At 34.6% G+C, this 14,211-nt stretch overlaps 2 protein-coding genes across 4 annotated transcripts; one reads left to right on the forward strand and one right to left on the reverse strand.

Moving 5' to 3' along the window:
* Positions 1-3,033: 3,033 nt before the first annotated feature.
* Positions 3,034-10,925, forward strand: LOC149729848 (dipeptidyl peptidase 4-like). Of its 3 annotated transcripts, none has more exons than XM_089885882.1 (18): positions 3,035-3,298; positions 3,361-3,456; positions 3,522-3,616; positions 4,166-4,243; positions 4,298-4,353; positions 4,411-4,522; positions 5,150-5,301; positions 5,609-5,774; positions 6,097-6,241; positions 6,587-6,768; positions 7,369-7,507; positions 7,768-7,905; positions 7,967-8,065; positions 8,458-8,550; positions 9,037-9,170; positions 9,647-9,768; positions 10,178-10,316; positions 10,621-10,925. In XM_089885882.1, the coding sequence occupies exons 1-18, from the start codon at positions 3,169-3,171 to the stop codon at positions 10,879-10,881; spliced, it is 2,337 nt and encodes a 778-aa protein (XP_089742008.1). In that variant the 5' UTR covers positions 3,035-3,168; the 3' UTR covers positions 10,882-10,925. The 3 variants fall into 3 exon arrangements, with proteins under 3 accessions (XP_089742009.1, XP_089742008.1, XP_089742007.1); XM_089885881.1 differs by having other exon boundaries at positions 3,039-3,298; positions 8,416-8,550; XM_089885883.1 differs by lacking the exon at positions 7,768-7,905 and having other exon boundaries at positions 3,034-3,298; positions 8,416-8,550.
* A 1,477-nt stretch (positions 10,926-12,402) lies between these two features.
* On the reverse strand, positions 12,403-13,130 carry LOC149729849 (uncharacterized). Its single transcript, XM_089885924.1, has 3 exons — positions 13,002-13,130; positions 12,848-12,947; positions 12,403-12,705 (listed from the first exon to the last, which is right to left on the reverse strand). Exons 2-3 carry the CDS (start codon positions 12,945-12,947, stop codon positions 12,503-12,505), a joined length of 303 nt encoding a protein of 100 aa, XP_089742050.1. The 5' UTR covers positions 13,002-13,130; the 3' UTR covers positions 12,403-12,502.
* Between the last annotated feature and the right edge of the window lie 1,081 nt (positions 13,131-14,211).

Genomic DNA, 14,211 nt, shown 5'->3' on the forward strand with positions numbered 1-14,211 from the left:
TGGAAGTGAACCATTTCAGCGTATCCACGAATATTATCAAGTTTTCAACGCGGCTGGGTTCCCTGATATTTTAAACCGATGGTTTACACACTGCACAAATACACTTGCTTGGCAAAACTACATGAACTAAATCTAAATAAATGTAAAGATGATAACAACTCACTTCTCAATAATTATAAACTTGTAATGCATTTCATAATTGTATCCTTGTCTTGCAACAGACGCTTTAAATTACGCCACCTTACCCAATTACAATACTTCAATAATCAATGTCAACAGTGCGGATAAAACTTATTTCATCTGAGACTACTCTCAGGAAAACATACCCCCCGTTTAACAAGAATAATGATACCTGTTCAGTCGCTGATAGACCCAAATGGTTTTCCATTTTATTACATGACGTCACACTGCGGTCACGTAATTCCGTTATAGTATATATAATTCGCCTTTTGCTGTAACACAATAACGAGAGCTAACTAACTATAACTAACTAACTAACTAACTAACGAGATATATATACGCCACTATACTGGCACAGAGACCTCGAGGTCTAGGTTCATGGCGGGCTCCTAAGGGGCTTTAGTATAATTGTAATGCATTTTACCACATGTAATAAATATACAATGCTAAAATAGTATATCCTTGAGGGGCTGTCATGCGAGCAAAGTATTTTTTATGCAGTATCAAATCAAGTGTCTTTTAGTTTTGCAAGTTCAATTTGTAGCAAATTTCCAAAATATTTTTTTCTGTACTATAAAGAGTAAGGTGGGGGAAGATGGGACACTTTTTCATTCTATCTCCCGTCTCATTTGTAAGTAAACAAAGAACATTCAAAGAATTATAAAAACGTATCATCACGACTCCCATAGACCGTTGTTAATTGTTTAAGAACACGATCGGGGTGTTTAGATATTATGTGCCAAAAGTGTCCCATCTTTCCCCACAGAACTATTTAATAAAGATTTTTTGTCCGGCGCCGTGGCGTAGTGGTTAGCGCGCCTGCCTCTAACCCAGAGGTAATGGATTCAAGGCTCGTCGCTGCTACCATTGTGGGCGTATGTGTCCTTGAGCAAGACACTTAACGGCAATTGCTCCAACCCAGTGGTCACTAATGGGTTGTCCAAATTATCAGCCATACATAAAAATGAGAAAAAAATCCAAAAAAAATAATCATCCACAAAGTAACATACTTGGTAACTCGTAAGCTGGCGCGAGGTGCACACCCGTGTTATAACGACTGTCGTTTTCCGGCCACGCGAGGATAAAGTAAGTTACATTCATTCATTCATTCAGGTTTTAAAGCTAATTGAAGCATGCGTGCCAGTCTAGTGCGCATGTGCAAAAATAAATACAACAACATGTTTTTGCTACCCCCAAGCTCGTCCTGTTTATAATTGATTAGGCAGTAAAACGAAACGAAATATTAACTACACGCGTATCCACTGGACCAAAAGTAGTGTAAAAAATATGACTATTTATTATAATTTCTCTATCTTGCCTAGGTGGGTCACATCATAACACTGGTATTCTATTTCATACACCCCGTTGCCGCTTGCGAGTTACAAATCATGCAAATTTGGGATTGTTTAGTGAGGTTTCATATGTATGGCTGACAAATTTGAAGAACAGAATAAGAAGACAAGACGGGTAATTTATATTTATACAACAATCACACACTACAGCGCGGTAAAAACAAAAAATGTAACTTGCAGTGTATATGATAAAAAAAACACTCCAATAAGAATTCGCGAGATCCGATTGTGTCTTTAGGTTTGAGATAATCTCAAAGTCGTAAAAAACAAATTATAAAATAAATGAATGAATGAAATGAATGAAATTTATTTCGTCTCTTCGGTCACGATAGCGAAGAACAAGAGAGTTGACAAAAGCGAAAAGACAGGTAGTAACGGTAAAACAACAGTTGTTAAAACACGCTTATTGATAAAAAAGAAAGAAATATTGTTTTGGATAAAAGGCGTGACCGTTACACCCAAATGTGTGTTTTGGGCGCTTAAGGCATACCAACATCGTCATTTCAACACCGTCTAGCCATTATTTATGTACCTCTGTCCTAACTAACAGGTAGGGCGGCGCACGAACTTTACGGTATATTTGATAATTTATACGTTTATCTTATTATTATTATTTATTAAAGTCGTAATACACGTGGCCTTTCATTTGAGCTGTGCTCTCTTGTACCATAATCGAAGTTTATAAATGTCAAATTCAACGACTATGATAAAGTTTGAAACGGATATAAGTATGTATAACATGTTTAAAACATGTTTATATACAGACTCTGGGTATAACTAGAGTATAGAAACTTTAAACAACAGTCGTTATCACACGGGTGTACATACACCTTGTGCCAGCTTACGAGATACCATGTATGTTACTTGGGGGGGATTTTTTCTTTTTTTTTATGTATGGATAATAATTTGGACAACACATTACTGACCACTGGGTTGGAGCAATTCCTGTCAAGTGTCTTGTCCAAGGACACATTTGCCCACAATGGTAGCAGCGTCGAGCCTTGAACCCATTAACATCTGTAGAATAACTTGAAATCAACCAATCAAGTTCTGTTTTGTAAATAAAACTTTTTCACTAAACTTGTAAAAGTATAAAACATGTTGCTGTTATAGAACACCTTTTATGATATGGCGCCTATTTTTTCCTCAAGGGGCAGGTTTTCTATCTGCATACATTTTTAACTATATATATGTTTTTTCCTGTTATATGACTGCTATCAAAGAGATTGGTTTTAATCTCTTTGGCTGCTATGACATTTTAAACAACTCCACATGTGACTGCTGGGTTGAAGCAATGTCTGTTAATTGTCTTGCCTTAGTACTTATACACCGCCAATGGTATCAGAATCAAGCAACCCTTCATTTCTTTAAGATGTGAGAGCCAACCACTCACTCACGACTAATTATGCGTGGCAGTTAGAGAAACAATCCAAACATGGCATACTAAACTTGTTACACACTTTTAAACAATTTTTTTAATAAAAAAATAAATAAATTTAACATTTTAACCATTGTAAGTTTTTGTGTGCACTTTGTACTTTGCTAGGTGTTTACTGCACCACCTAAAAGGGTTAATCATTAAACAGGTTTGGCACTGCAAACTTTGTTGCATACAGACAAGTGAAAATAAATAAATATGTCGTACAACAGAAGTTTTACAGTCAGTTTTAAACTCTTCGTCTTTTTTGGAATTTGCACTGGAATCTGGTTGTTATATGTAGAGTTATCAAACAAGAATAATGCATTGGCAGTTTACAATGAACGTGGTATGTATAGAATATATTATTTTAACTCTTTTAAAACTGCATTTCCTTCTCAAATGATACAGAGCACTTGGCAATGCCAAGTAAGCAGTGGATGGAATTTAATGATTTCTTAGAGGGAACTTTTCAAGCTCGTTCATTTTACCCTTATTGGGTGTCAGGTGTTTGTTTATTTATTGTCATTTAAAACAATGACAACATTTTTTGCTTAACATTTTTTTCATAGGAAACGAATATGTTTATATGAACAGTACAGCTGCCATAAATAAAGTCAATATTGGAACTAATGTTGAAACGGAGATTTTGAATGGGGAACCATGGGTTAGTATGGGACATCTTTTTTGTTTGTTTTATGTTTTATTATCTGGTAACAAAGAACTTATGCTTATAATAACATTATATCAGTTAATCACATTGATTAGTATGTCTGCCTCCAGCTCATAGGTTACAGGTTTGAGTCTCAATGCTGCTACCATTGTTGATGTGGCTTTGTGCAAGACATTTAACGACAGTTGCTCCGATCCATAGTTCCAAAGTGAAATAATCAGCCACAATTGATATATTATAGTAGGGTGGGGGAAGATGGGACACTTTTTAACTCTTTTCTCTCGTCACATTTAGTAGTAAACAAAGAACATTCAAAGAAATATGAAACTATGTCCTCATGACTTTCATGGGCCGTTGTTAATTGTTTAAAACGTGATCAGGATGTCTGGATATTACGTGCTAAAAGTGTCCCATCTTCCCCCTCCCTACTATATATATATATATACATGTAGTAACTTCTAAGCAGGCATGAGGCTCATTTTAACCATTGTCATTTTCTAGCCATGTGAGGTTAAATGAGTTACATTCATTCATATTTTACAGTCAAATACAGAGAAACCATTCTCTTGGAAAATATCTGCCGATCAAAACTACTTGGCAATATTTTATATGAAAACAGACGTAAGTATTTCATTAAACTGTAGACCGAACCTGCAATTAATTTGTTAATTTTAGGGCTATGCTGATTACGTCAGAACATTTTCATGCGATATTTACAACTTATTAAACGGGTAATACATACTAGAATAATAATTTGTGCACAATCAATATTGTTTTACTTTTTATAGAACCAAGCAAATTCTTCCAGACTTTCCCACAGAAAACCTGCAAAAGTTTCAATGGTCTCCTACTGGTCATGATTTTTCTTACGTTTACGAATTCAATGTTTACTTGTACAAGGTAGCACTATACACTAAACAACTGGTCTTTTATTTATATACTCAAATCTTTCAGTGGTACTAGAATATGGATAAATTGTAGTGTATTTATTAGTTATATTTATATGAGTGAGGTTCTTGCCAAGGACATGGGACCTAAGCCAGATTTGGCCCATTATCCCAACACCCATTTTGCTTATGTACGCTGTGTGACCAATCTGACTTTATAGGCGCCGTGGCATAGTGGTTAGCGCGCCTGCCTGTAACCATTAGGTAATGGGTTCAAGGCTCGACGCTGCTACCATTGTGGGCATGTGTGTCCTTGGGCAAGACACTTAACGACAATTGCTCCAACCCAGTGGTCACTAATGGGTTGTCCAAATTATCAGCCATACATAAAAAAATGAAAAAATCCAAAAAAAAATAATTACCTACATAGTAACATACATGGTAACTCGTAAGCTGGCACAAACCCGTGTAATAACGACTGTCGTTTTCCGGCCACGCGAGGATAAAGTAAGTTACATTCATTCATAGTAAATAATTACATTTAAACTTGTTTTTAAAACTGGAACAAGGTGTGAGAACTTGCCTTTTCTATACTATTTTTTTAAATATGCATAAATATGAAAAAATCACTTGAACACAGAATACATTCCTAAATCATCATCAAATTACAAACGATGGAGACGAACAGATGGTTTTTAACGGAATTGCTGATTTTTTGCACTGGATTGAAATAACTGAAGATGATTCTTTGATGTGGTGGTCACCAGACAGTCAATATTTGGCATACGCAACGTGATACGCTTTGTTTACTATGTTAAAGCTACACTGTAAACATTTGTCTTAATGATAATATTAGGCAATCACATTTCAAAATATTGATTACAAACTAATATATTCCCACCAATATACATTGTTTTAACAACTGTTGTTTTGACGCTATACCCTGTATTTTCATTTAAAATATTTATAAATCTTCGCTACCGTAATCAAACAGACAAATTTATTATTATTATATTCACATACTATTTTTTATAACTTATGTTTTCTTTTTCTTTAATCATTTTTCGGTCGGATGTTTATTGAACATTCGATGTTGCAGAATCAAACAAACTAATGTTTTCGCTGTTGAGTTTTCTGTGTACAACAACTACCAATACCCAGAGATGATAAGATATCCCTATCCCAAACCTGGCACACCTATACCAACTACAACTGTCACTGTTGTTGACTTGAGCAATTTGTCTTTAACTCAACTTAAAACATTGGTAAACAAATAAATAGGAATGAAAAACAATTTTTTGAAAAACAATAAAAATGTCCCATTTACCCCACCCTAATATATAGAAGGGTGGGGGAAGATTGGACACCTTTTTATTTTTTTTTATGGTCTCATTTGGTAGTAAACAAAGAACGTTTAAAGAATTATAAAAACGTAATCTTTACAGTTTCCATGAACCGTTAATTGTTTGAAACACGATCATGATATTTGGATATTATGTGCTAAGTCTCTTCTCCCCCCACCCTACTATATATGCTGTTTTCTAGAGTAATTTCATTTACGGAAAATTTTGTATCTCTCGATTTCAGAATTTTTCATCTTGGTCTGATGGGTATTATCTCAATTCAGTAACTTGGCGAGGTAATCATATATTAAGCCCGACCTGGAAAAACCGTATTTCAAATGAAGCAGTGGTAGAAAATTGTGCAACACCAATGTTCAACTGTTCTTATGGTAAGTGTAGAGTGTTTTTGCATCTTTTAAGATTTTTATTCAAGTTTATTCAAGCTTTCATGAAATAGGTGAATCGTGGCTATGAGAAGTAATTATTGAGCACGTAGTTGCCCTATAAATTTCTTTCAGCATCTTTTGATTTCCATGTTGTTTGTCTTTGACTAAAACCAATTAATAATACATATATATCTTAAAATGAAAATTTAAATTTAAAACTAAATAATTAGCAGGAAATTAACATTTATTCTAGTGCATCTAAAAATTAGATATAAATATACAAAAATAAATATACTATGAAGAGTAGTAAACCATTAAGCAACCAGTTTGTTTTTAATTTATTTTTAGTTTCCGGAATGACAAGTAAGAGTACAACTGGATGGCTGGGTCACTACAAAGTTGCGCATATTATTCCCACAAACAACGATAATGTTTATATTACGGTACGAAGTTTAGACGGCTATCAACATATTACAGTGTTTTACGTAAAGGAAAATAAAGACGACTGGAGAACATCTGGAGAGTTTGAGGTGATGTATTTCATTCATTATTTACATTCATCCATTCATTCATTCATGTATAAATGTCGTGGGTGCGTGGCAACAACAGCAACAGTTGTTACAACTTGTTAGTGTTGCCACTTTGGTTAACAATTATACAAGGTCAGAAAGTGTGTCAGCCAAGAAATTAATATATTGTATAAATGAATGAATGTAACTTGCTTTATCCTTGTGTGGCCAGAAAACGACAGTGGTTATACACAGGTGTTCATACATCCCGTGTCAGCTTGCGAGTTACTGTGTATGTTACTTTGTGGGTAATTATTTTTGGGGATTTTATCATTTTTTAGGTATGGGTGATAATTTGGACAGCCCATTGGTGACTACTAGGTTGGAGCAATTGCCGTTAAGTGTCTTACCCAAGAAAAGCGGGCCTGCCTCTAACCCAGAAGTAATGGGTTCAAGGCTTCTCCCTACTACTATTGTGAGCATGTGCCTTTGGGCAAGACTCTTTTAACGGCAATTGCTCCAACCCAGTGGTCACTAATGGGTTGTCCAAATTATCAGCCATACATAAAATAATCCCAAAAAAGTAATGACTTTCATCAACTCCATATTGTTTAATTTAAGGTAACAGACACCAACGAGGGATATTCACCAATTTACTTCTACGATGAAATAAACAACTGGATTTATTTCACAAGTACCGAGTTGGAAAGTAAACCAGGTACAGCGTTGCCGCGGGTACGTCATATGTGGAGAGTCAAAGGTGTGTATCAGGATATTATGATGAATTGTTGAATGTAACTTACTTTAACCTTGCGAGGTCGAAAATGACAGTCGTTATAACAGGGGTGTTCTGTTTCATACACTTCGTGCCACCTTACGAGTTACCATGTATGTTACTTTGTGGGTGATGTTTTGTGGGGGATTTATTTTTATAGCTGAAAATTTGAACAACCCATTAGTGACCACTGGGTTGAAAAAATACTGTGTATAGTGTATATATGATATATAATTGTTGTACAGGTTCTGGTAGCGATAAAAATCGCTCTTGTATCTCTTGTCAACTTAATGAAATATTCCCGGACAGATGTAATTGGGTGACGCCATCGTTTAGCAGGGATGGGAGTTACGTGGTAATAAATTGTGGGGGATCCGGCAACGGTAACATTATAAAATTGTTAAGAATAAATCTTTACAATAAGCAAGGTCGAATTATATTTAGCTGCACCTGTGTCAACTCTTCATATGAGAAATTCTAGTGGAGATTATGAATTTGTTGGAGTCGTTGAAGGGAATGAAGAGTTAATTCAAACACTAAATGGTTTGTTAAATAAATTACTTTCGTTAAGTTTTTTACATATTATGTATTTAAGTGGTGTTCCTCCCTAATTTTATGTTTTTTTTTCTTAGTGATTTTTCTGCCTGGTATCCTTTCCAACGGTTTGTTAATCAAATAAATAAATAACTTTTGTTAGGTTTTTGGTGTAATATGTATTTTGGTGTACCTTCCCAATTTCATGCTTTCATGTTTTTTCTTCAGTGATTTTTCTGCCTGGTTTTCTTTATTTGACCATATTGGTCAATTATCCTCAACTTGTTATTGTGTTTTAACTCTGTGTGGAACTCACCAAAAACTTGAAAAATCGATAATCTATCATTCGCTTTACTTAGATTTTTACTTTCGGAAACGTATATATGGAAACTTAACTTTAGAGGGCATACCTGGAGAATGGTTTTACATGCTTCACTTGCCTCCTAATTTTAATGAAAGTAAGAAATACCCGATGTTGGTGCAAGTCTATTCAGGTAAGGCCTTTACTTTTTTAAAAAAGTTAGAAACCACATTTCTTTTTTCCATAACTTGTTTATAAAAATTAGAAAAACTTTTTTTTTTTCTGAAAGTTTTTTCCTAAAAAATAGAATTATTTTTTATCTCTTTAACTTGTTTGTATACAATAGAAACAAAAGTTAGAAACCACATTTTGTTTTTTCCACAACTTGTTTGTAAAAGTTAGAAAAACATTTTTTTATTTCCTAGAAGTTTATTTTTTTAAAATAGAATTAACTTTTTTCTCTTTAACTTGTTTGTATACAATAGAAACAACATTTGTTTTTGCCCTAATTTGTTTAAAAGTTTAAAAACCAACTTTTCTTTTTTTACCCTGTTCCCAAAAATTAGAAACAACACTTTTACTGTTTAAAAATTTAAGATTAAAACTTCTTTTTTACCTAACTTTTTCTAACCTGTTTAGAATTTTAGAAACTAAATTTATTTTTTTAAACTTTTTTTAGGACCTGCTTACCAGCAAGTTAGAGACCGTTTTGAAATTAGCTGGAAGGATTATGTCAGCAGTGCCAGTAATGTAATTGTTATGAGTTTTGATGGGAGGGGTACAGGCTATAGGGGAGATAAAATCATGCATCAGGTTTAAGTTTAATTAATTTTGAAAATATATATTATAGTAGAGTGGGGGTGGGATACCTTTTCATTCTATTTTCTTGTCCCATTTGGTAGTAAATGAAGAACATTTAACGAATTATAAAACTGTATCCTCATGACTCCTATAGACCGTTGTTAATTGTTTAAAACACGATCAGGATATTTGGACATAATGTGCTAAAGGTGTCCCATTTCCCCCTACCCTGCGATATAAAAAGGAATGACTGATTTAAACATTTGATTTATGTTGCACAAAGGAAAAAATGAGTTGTTACAATAGAATTTTCTGTTTTATACACCTTGTGTCAGCTTACGAGTTGCTACGTATGTAACTTTGTGGCGTGTGGATAATTGTTTTTTTCTGTATGTTTGACAATTGATACAACTCATTTATGACCACTGGGTTGGAGCAATTTTACCCAGAATATCTAATTAATTAAAGGTCATTATCATCTACTTAAGGTTTATAAAAAACTTGGCCAGTATGAACCTCACGACCAAATAGCAGCAGCAAGGAAATTAGCAACAGAAAACCAGTTTATTGATCAATCGAAAATTGCTATATGGGGGTGGTCATACGGAGGGTAAATATCTTTATAAATTGAAGTTAAATTAATGACTATGTTGAATGTATGAATTATTGAATGTAACTTACTTTATCTTCGCCTGGCTGGAAAATGGTGGTCGTTAAACACGGGTGTTCTGTTTCATACACCTCGTGCCAGCTTACGAGTTACCATGTATGTTACTTTGTGGGTGATTATTTTATGGGATTTTTGCATTTTTTATGTATGGCTGATAATTTGGACAACCCATTAGTGACCACTGGGTTGGAGCAATTGCCGTTAAGTGTCTTGCCCAAGGACACATACGTCCACAATGATAGCAGCATCGAGCCTTGAGTCCATTTCCTCTGGGTTAGAGGCAGGCGTTAACCAACTGTGCTCAACGCTGGAAATTAAAATTCATTGTCCTGTTTTGATATTTTAAAAGATACGCAACGACGCGTACAATCGGAGAGGATGTGAATAATGTATTCAAATGTGGATTTGCTGTTGCCCCAGTTACAAAGTGGGAGTATTACCATACTATTTGGACTGAGAAATACATGCAACAACCAAAAGACAATCCTGTAAGTGAATGAATGAATATGAAAATCAACTCTGGTGTGGTGGGCAAAGACACTTCATATAACATGGGTGTTCTGTTTCATATACCTCGTTTCCGCTTACAAGTTGCCACATATGTAACTTTGTGGGTGATTTTTTATCTTATGTATGGCTGATGATTGGGAAAAGGATACATTTGTCAAAATAGTACCAGCGACGAGCCTTGAATTCGCAACCTCTAGGTCAGAAGCAGGCGCTGTAACCAGGCCAATTCTATGCACACATTATGTAAGGTGGTAAATAAAGTTATATCAAACATTAATTCAGGATGGTTACGCCAAAGGTAGTGCGCTTCAAGGAATTGAAAACTTTCGAACTCATCATTTTAATTTATTCCATGGAACAAAAGATGAAAATGTTCATTTTCAAAATTCAGCGCAACTTTCAAAATACCTTATTGATGGTGACGTCAAGTTTGGCGCTTTCTTTGCTGCAGATGATGACCATAGCATGTCTCGAGTGAATAATGGTTACAGAAATATTTATAAACAACTCACAAGGCAAATGGATATTTGTTTTAATCTGTAAATATACTTAATTTTGGTTTAAATATATAATTTTGTACCAGAGTATTTTATTTAAAATATTTTTCAGGTATAATAAAAAGTTGGGTGCTATTGAAGAATCCTCCCCCCCCCCTAATTTGCTATCCACTAACCCTTAACTACTAACCACCAACCTGTAACACTTTCCACCTGCCTATTCTGCTATGTATCGGAGGATTCTTCACTAGTGCCAAAACTAGTCTTGTTTGATCACTGGGCATCAGTCTTTTCCAATTCCACTACTGCTAGGTAGCCAACACACGAGTATACAAGCTATTCGTCTACCATAATACGTAAACGCTTCGTTGTAGAATCCCGCCAAACGGTTGGTGGGCGTCTGTGTTTCTCGTTATAACACGGTCGTTTATACACCTCGTGCCAGCTTACGAGTTACCAGGTGATCTTGTACAATGCTCTCAATTGTCAGCCATACAAAATAAACGGTTTTGAAAAAGATTTACTTATACAGCACATTATGATTTTGGTAATATTGGGCAATATGTGCTTAAGTGTCTCGTTTGCCCCACTCTACCAAATAATGGATAAAAATCGGTATTAAGAAAAATGAAATGCGGTAATATACTAAAAACCCGAAAAACGTAGGAATTGTAATGACGTGTGGTGTGTCAATTGGAAGTACCGAATTGCAGTTTCAACGATGCAAAAAGAAGGGATTTCTTTTGAGGCAGAATTTCGCGTTTAAAGGTGCCCTTAGAAGAAAAAAAAAAGAAACCAGCAAAATTCTTTTATTTCTTTGTTTCTGGCGTTTGGTGGGCGCGCTTTGTAGTTTTCTTTTTTATCCTTTTTCGCTGGCGTTAGTCCGTAGCTGCAAGTTCGCAACTCAGTTAGCGGTTGTTTTGTTGATTTCTTGCTTGGTTTTAGAGCGTTTTGAACACCCAAGTCTTGTTTTACATTCATTTTTACGCTCTGTTGTGATTTGTGTGTCGCGAATGAATAAGAATTGGTAATTGTTGTTAGGCTTTTGACACGCATATTGTCGGTGGTTGTTGGTACGTTTTTGACTCGTTTGTTTGTTAGACTTCATCCGGCATTATTTGCTGTTTACTTATAAAAAGTGCTTTGACGTTTTTACCGATAATACAGTGTTGTTGTAGCTTAGTGTTGTAGCTTTTTCATTTATTAATATTGTTGATTAACATTATGTTTAACTTAGTACGATCGTTGGATTTTTCTAAGGTACAGGTTGAGTTAGCCCAAAGTAATAGTTTCACCTCATAGGAGGTATATACACCGAAGAAGAGCGTACGGGATCTTTAAAATCTTAATATAAAGGTGGGATTTTGATTTTACTTGAGCTTCGTTCAACTCGTGAAACTTTACTAAAACATTTACATAAAGATTGTTGCTAAACTTTGAAAGTTTTATGCGGCTGCTTTGCGATATACTTATATATTCGTTTAAAATACACGCAAAAAACAACTGTTTGACGAAAAATGACCTGTGTACGAGCCTAACAACAAATAGTCAAGAAATCCCAATAATGTATATGCACGATGGTTTATTTAAATTGAAAATCGGTAAACTTGGTTTGCTGATTGATTTCCATAACGTTTATCAGCATTTGTGCCATAATATTAATGATCTTAATAATAACCATCGGCTTTGTTGTCATAATAGTAATGATCATCGGCATTATTGTCATAATAGTAATGATCATTGGCATTATTGTCATAATAGTAATGATCATTGGCATTATTGTCATAATAGTAATGATCATCGGCATTATTGTCATAATAGTAGTGATCATAATAGTAATGATCATCGGTGTCGTAGTTGCCTGTGATAGCTGAAATAGTAAAATTTCCATTAAAGCTGATATTAATATATATTTATAAACAACAAACATTAAAACCGGAATATTTCAGTATGGACCCAATTATGAACATACAATTTTATCTCTTTAAGAAAATTTAAAGATAAATGCTTACCTTTTCCGACTTGGTGCTGGGCGGGAAAAGCGTCCACGGTTTCGATGAGGACTAGGAGTCCGACGACAGCGAGCAAGAGTTGAAGCGCTAAGTTATTCATCTGCAGAAACAAATATTAATCACAGAAAACAAGTAACACAAACTGAGAACTCACTTTGTTGCTTTCTCAGTGAAGATATGATAACGTACCAGAACGCATCGCTTTTTATTGGGGTGTCGAAGTATTAACCAAACAATAGTTTCCGCACCCCCTTTTATTTAAGTGGAAAAATCTTTTTCTTTCGCGAAACAATAATATGTTCCAAGTAGCCACCAAGCAGCTTGCAATTTTTTTGTGTCTAAATTTCCGCAGTCTGTGTTAAAACTGAATTTCGCAAACTTACATGAGTTACTGCTAAATGTTAAAGTTTCGTTTAAAATTTAGTTTCTATGCTTAAATGTCGCGACCCAGTCGATGTAAAAAACATTACAGATATAGTAGGGTGGGGGAAGATGGGACACCTTAAGCAAACAATATCTAAATATCCTGATCGTGTTTTACAATTAACAACGGTCTATAGGAGCCTTAAGGATGTAGTTTTTTAATTCTTTGAGTGTTCTTGGTTTACTAATAAATGGGACGAGAAAATAGATTTAAAAGGTGTCCCATCTTCCCCCACCCTACTATATAATTCGGCTTACTTACAATTTTTGCATAGAGTATTTAGGCGATGCTACATCAAACAACGTTATAGAGAGACATAGTATTGGGTGTGGGGAAGACGGCAGACCTTTAGCACATAATATCTAAATATCCTGATCGTGTTTTAAATATAATTAACAACGGTTTATGGTAGCCGTGAGAATATGATTTTATAATTCTTTAAATGTTTTTTGTTTAATATCAAATGGGACGAGAAAATAGAATGAAAAGGTGTCTCATCTCCCCCACTCTACTTATAGGTATAAAAGTTATAGCAAACTTTTTGTTCCTCCACCACCGTGAAATAGGATGTTAATGTTTTTTAAGAAACTTAAATAAAAAAACACACATTTAGAGCAGCAATATTTGAAAAACGAACACGCGGCATTATTTGGCAGCGTGTTTTATGTAGGCTATATTTAAACAACGTGAAATGTTGTTCATTTTTTTGCAATTTGTGGGTTTTAAACATTTATAATAGGAATCTTTAAACAACGTAAAACGTTTTTTAAGTTTTGTTGTGCGGATTTTAGTTTTGGTGTACTGGTAACAAATTCAGCAACTTTTCAAAACGTTTTGTTACTGATATAGTAGAGTGGGGGTGATGGGACACCTTTTTATTTTATTTTCCCGTTCGATTTGGTAGTAATCAAAAAACAATTAAAGAATTATAAAACCGTAT

This window comes from Ciona robusta, chromosome 10 (assembly GCF_009617815.1).
Source record: "Ciona robusta chromosome 10, ASM961781v2".
Lineage (NCBI taxonomy): Eukaryota > Metazoa > Chordata > Ascidiacea > Phlebobranchia > Cionidae > Ciona > Ciona robusta.

Excerpts from the sequence above, each read along its gene's own strand:
- LOC149729848 (XM_089885881.1), top strand. The coding sequence starts at position 3,169 with ATGTCGTACAACAGAAGTTTTACAGTCAGTTTTAAACTCTTCGTCTTT. Across the intron at positions 5,775-6,096 it reads TAACTCAACTTAAAACATTG|AATTTTTCATCTTGGTCTGA; the intron begins GTAAACAAATAA and ends TCTCGATTTCAG. Across the intron at positions 6,769-7,368 it reads GAACATCTGGAGAGTTTGAG|GTAACAGACACCAACGAGGG; the intron begins GTGATGTATTTC and ends GTTTAATTTAAG.
- LOC149729849 (XM_089885924.1), bottom strand. The coding sequence starts at position 12,947 with ATGAATAACTTAGCGCTTCAACTCTTGCTCGCTGTCGTCGGACTCCTA. Across the intron at positions 12,706-12,847 it reads CCAGCACCAAGTCGGAAAAG|CTATCACAGGCAACTACGAC; the intron begins GTAAGCATTTAT and ends TTACTATTTCAG.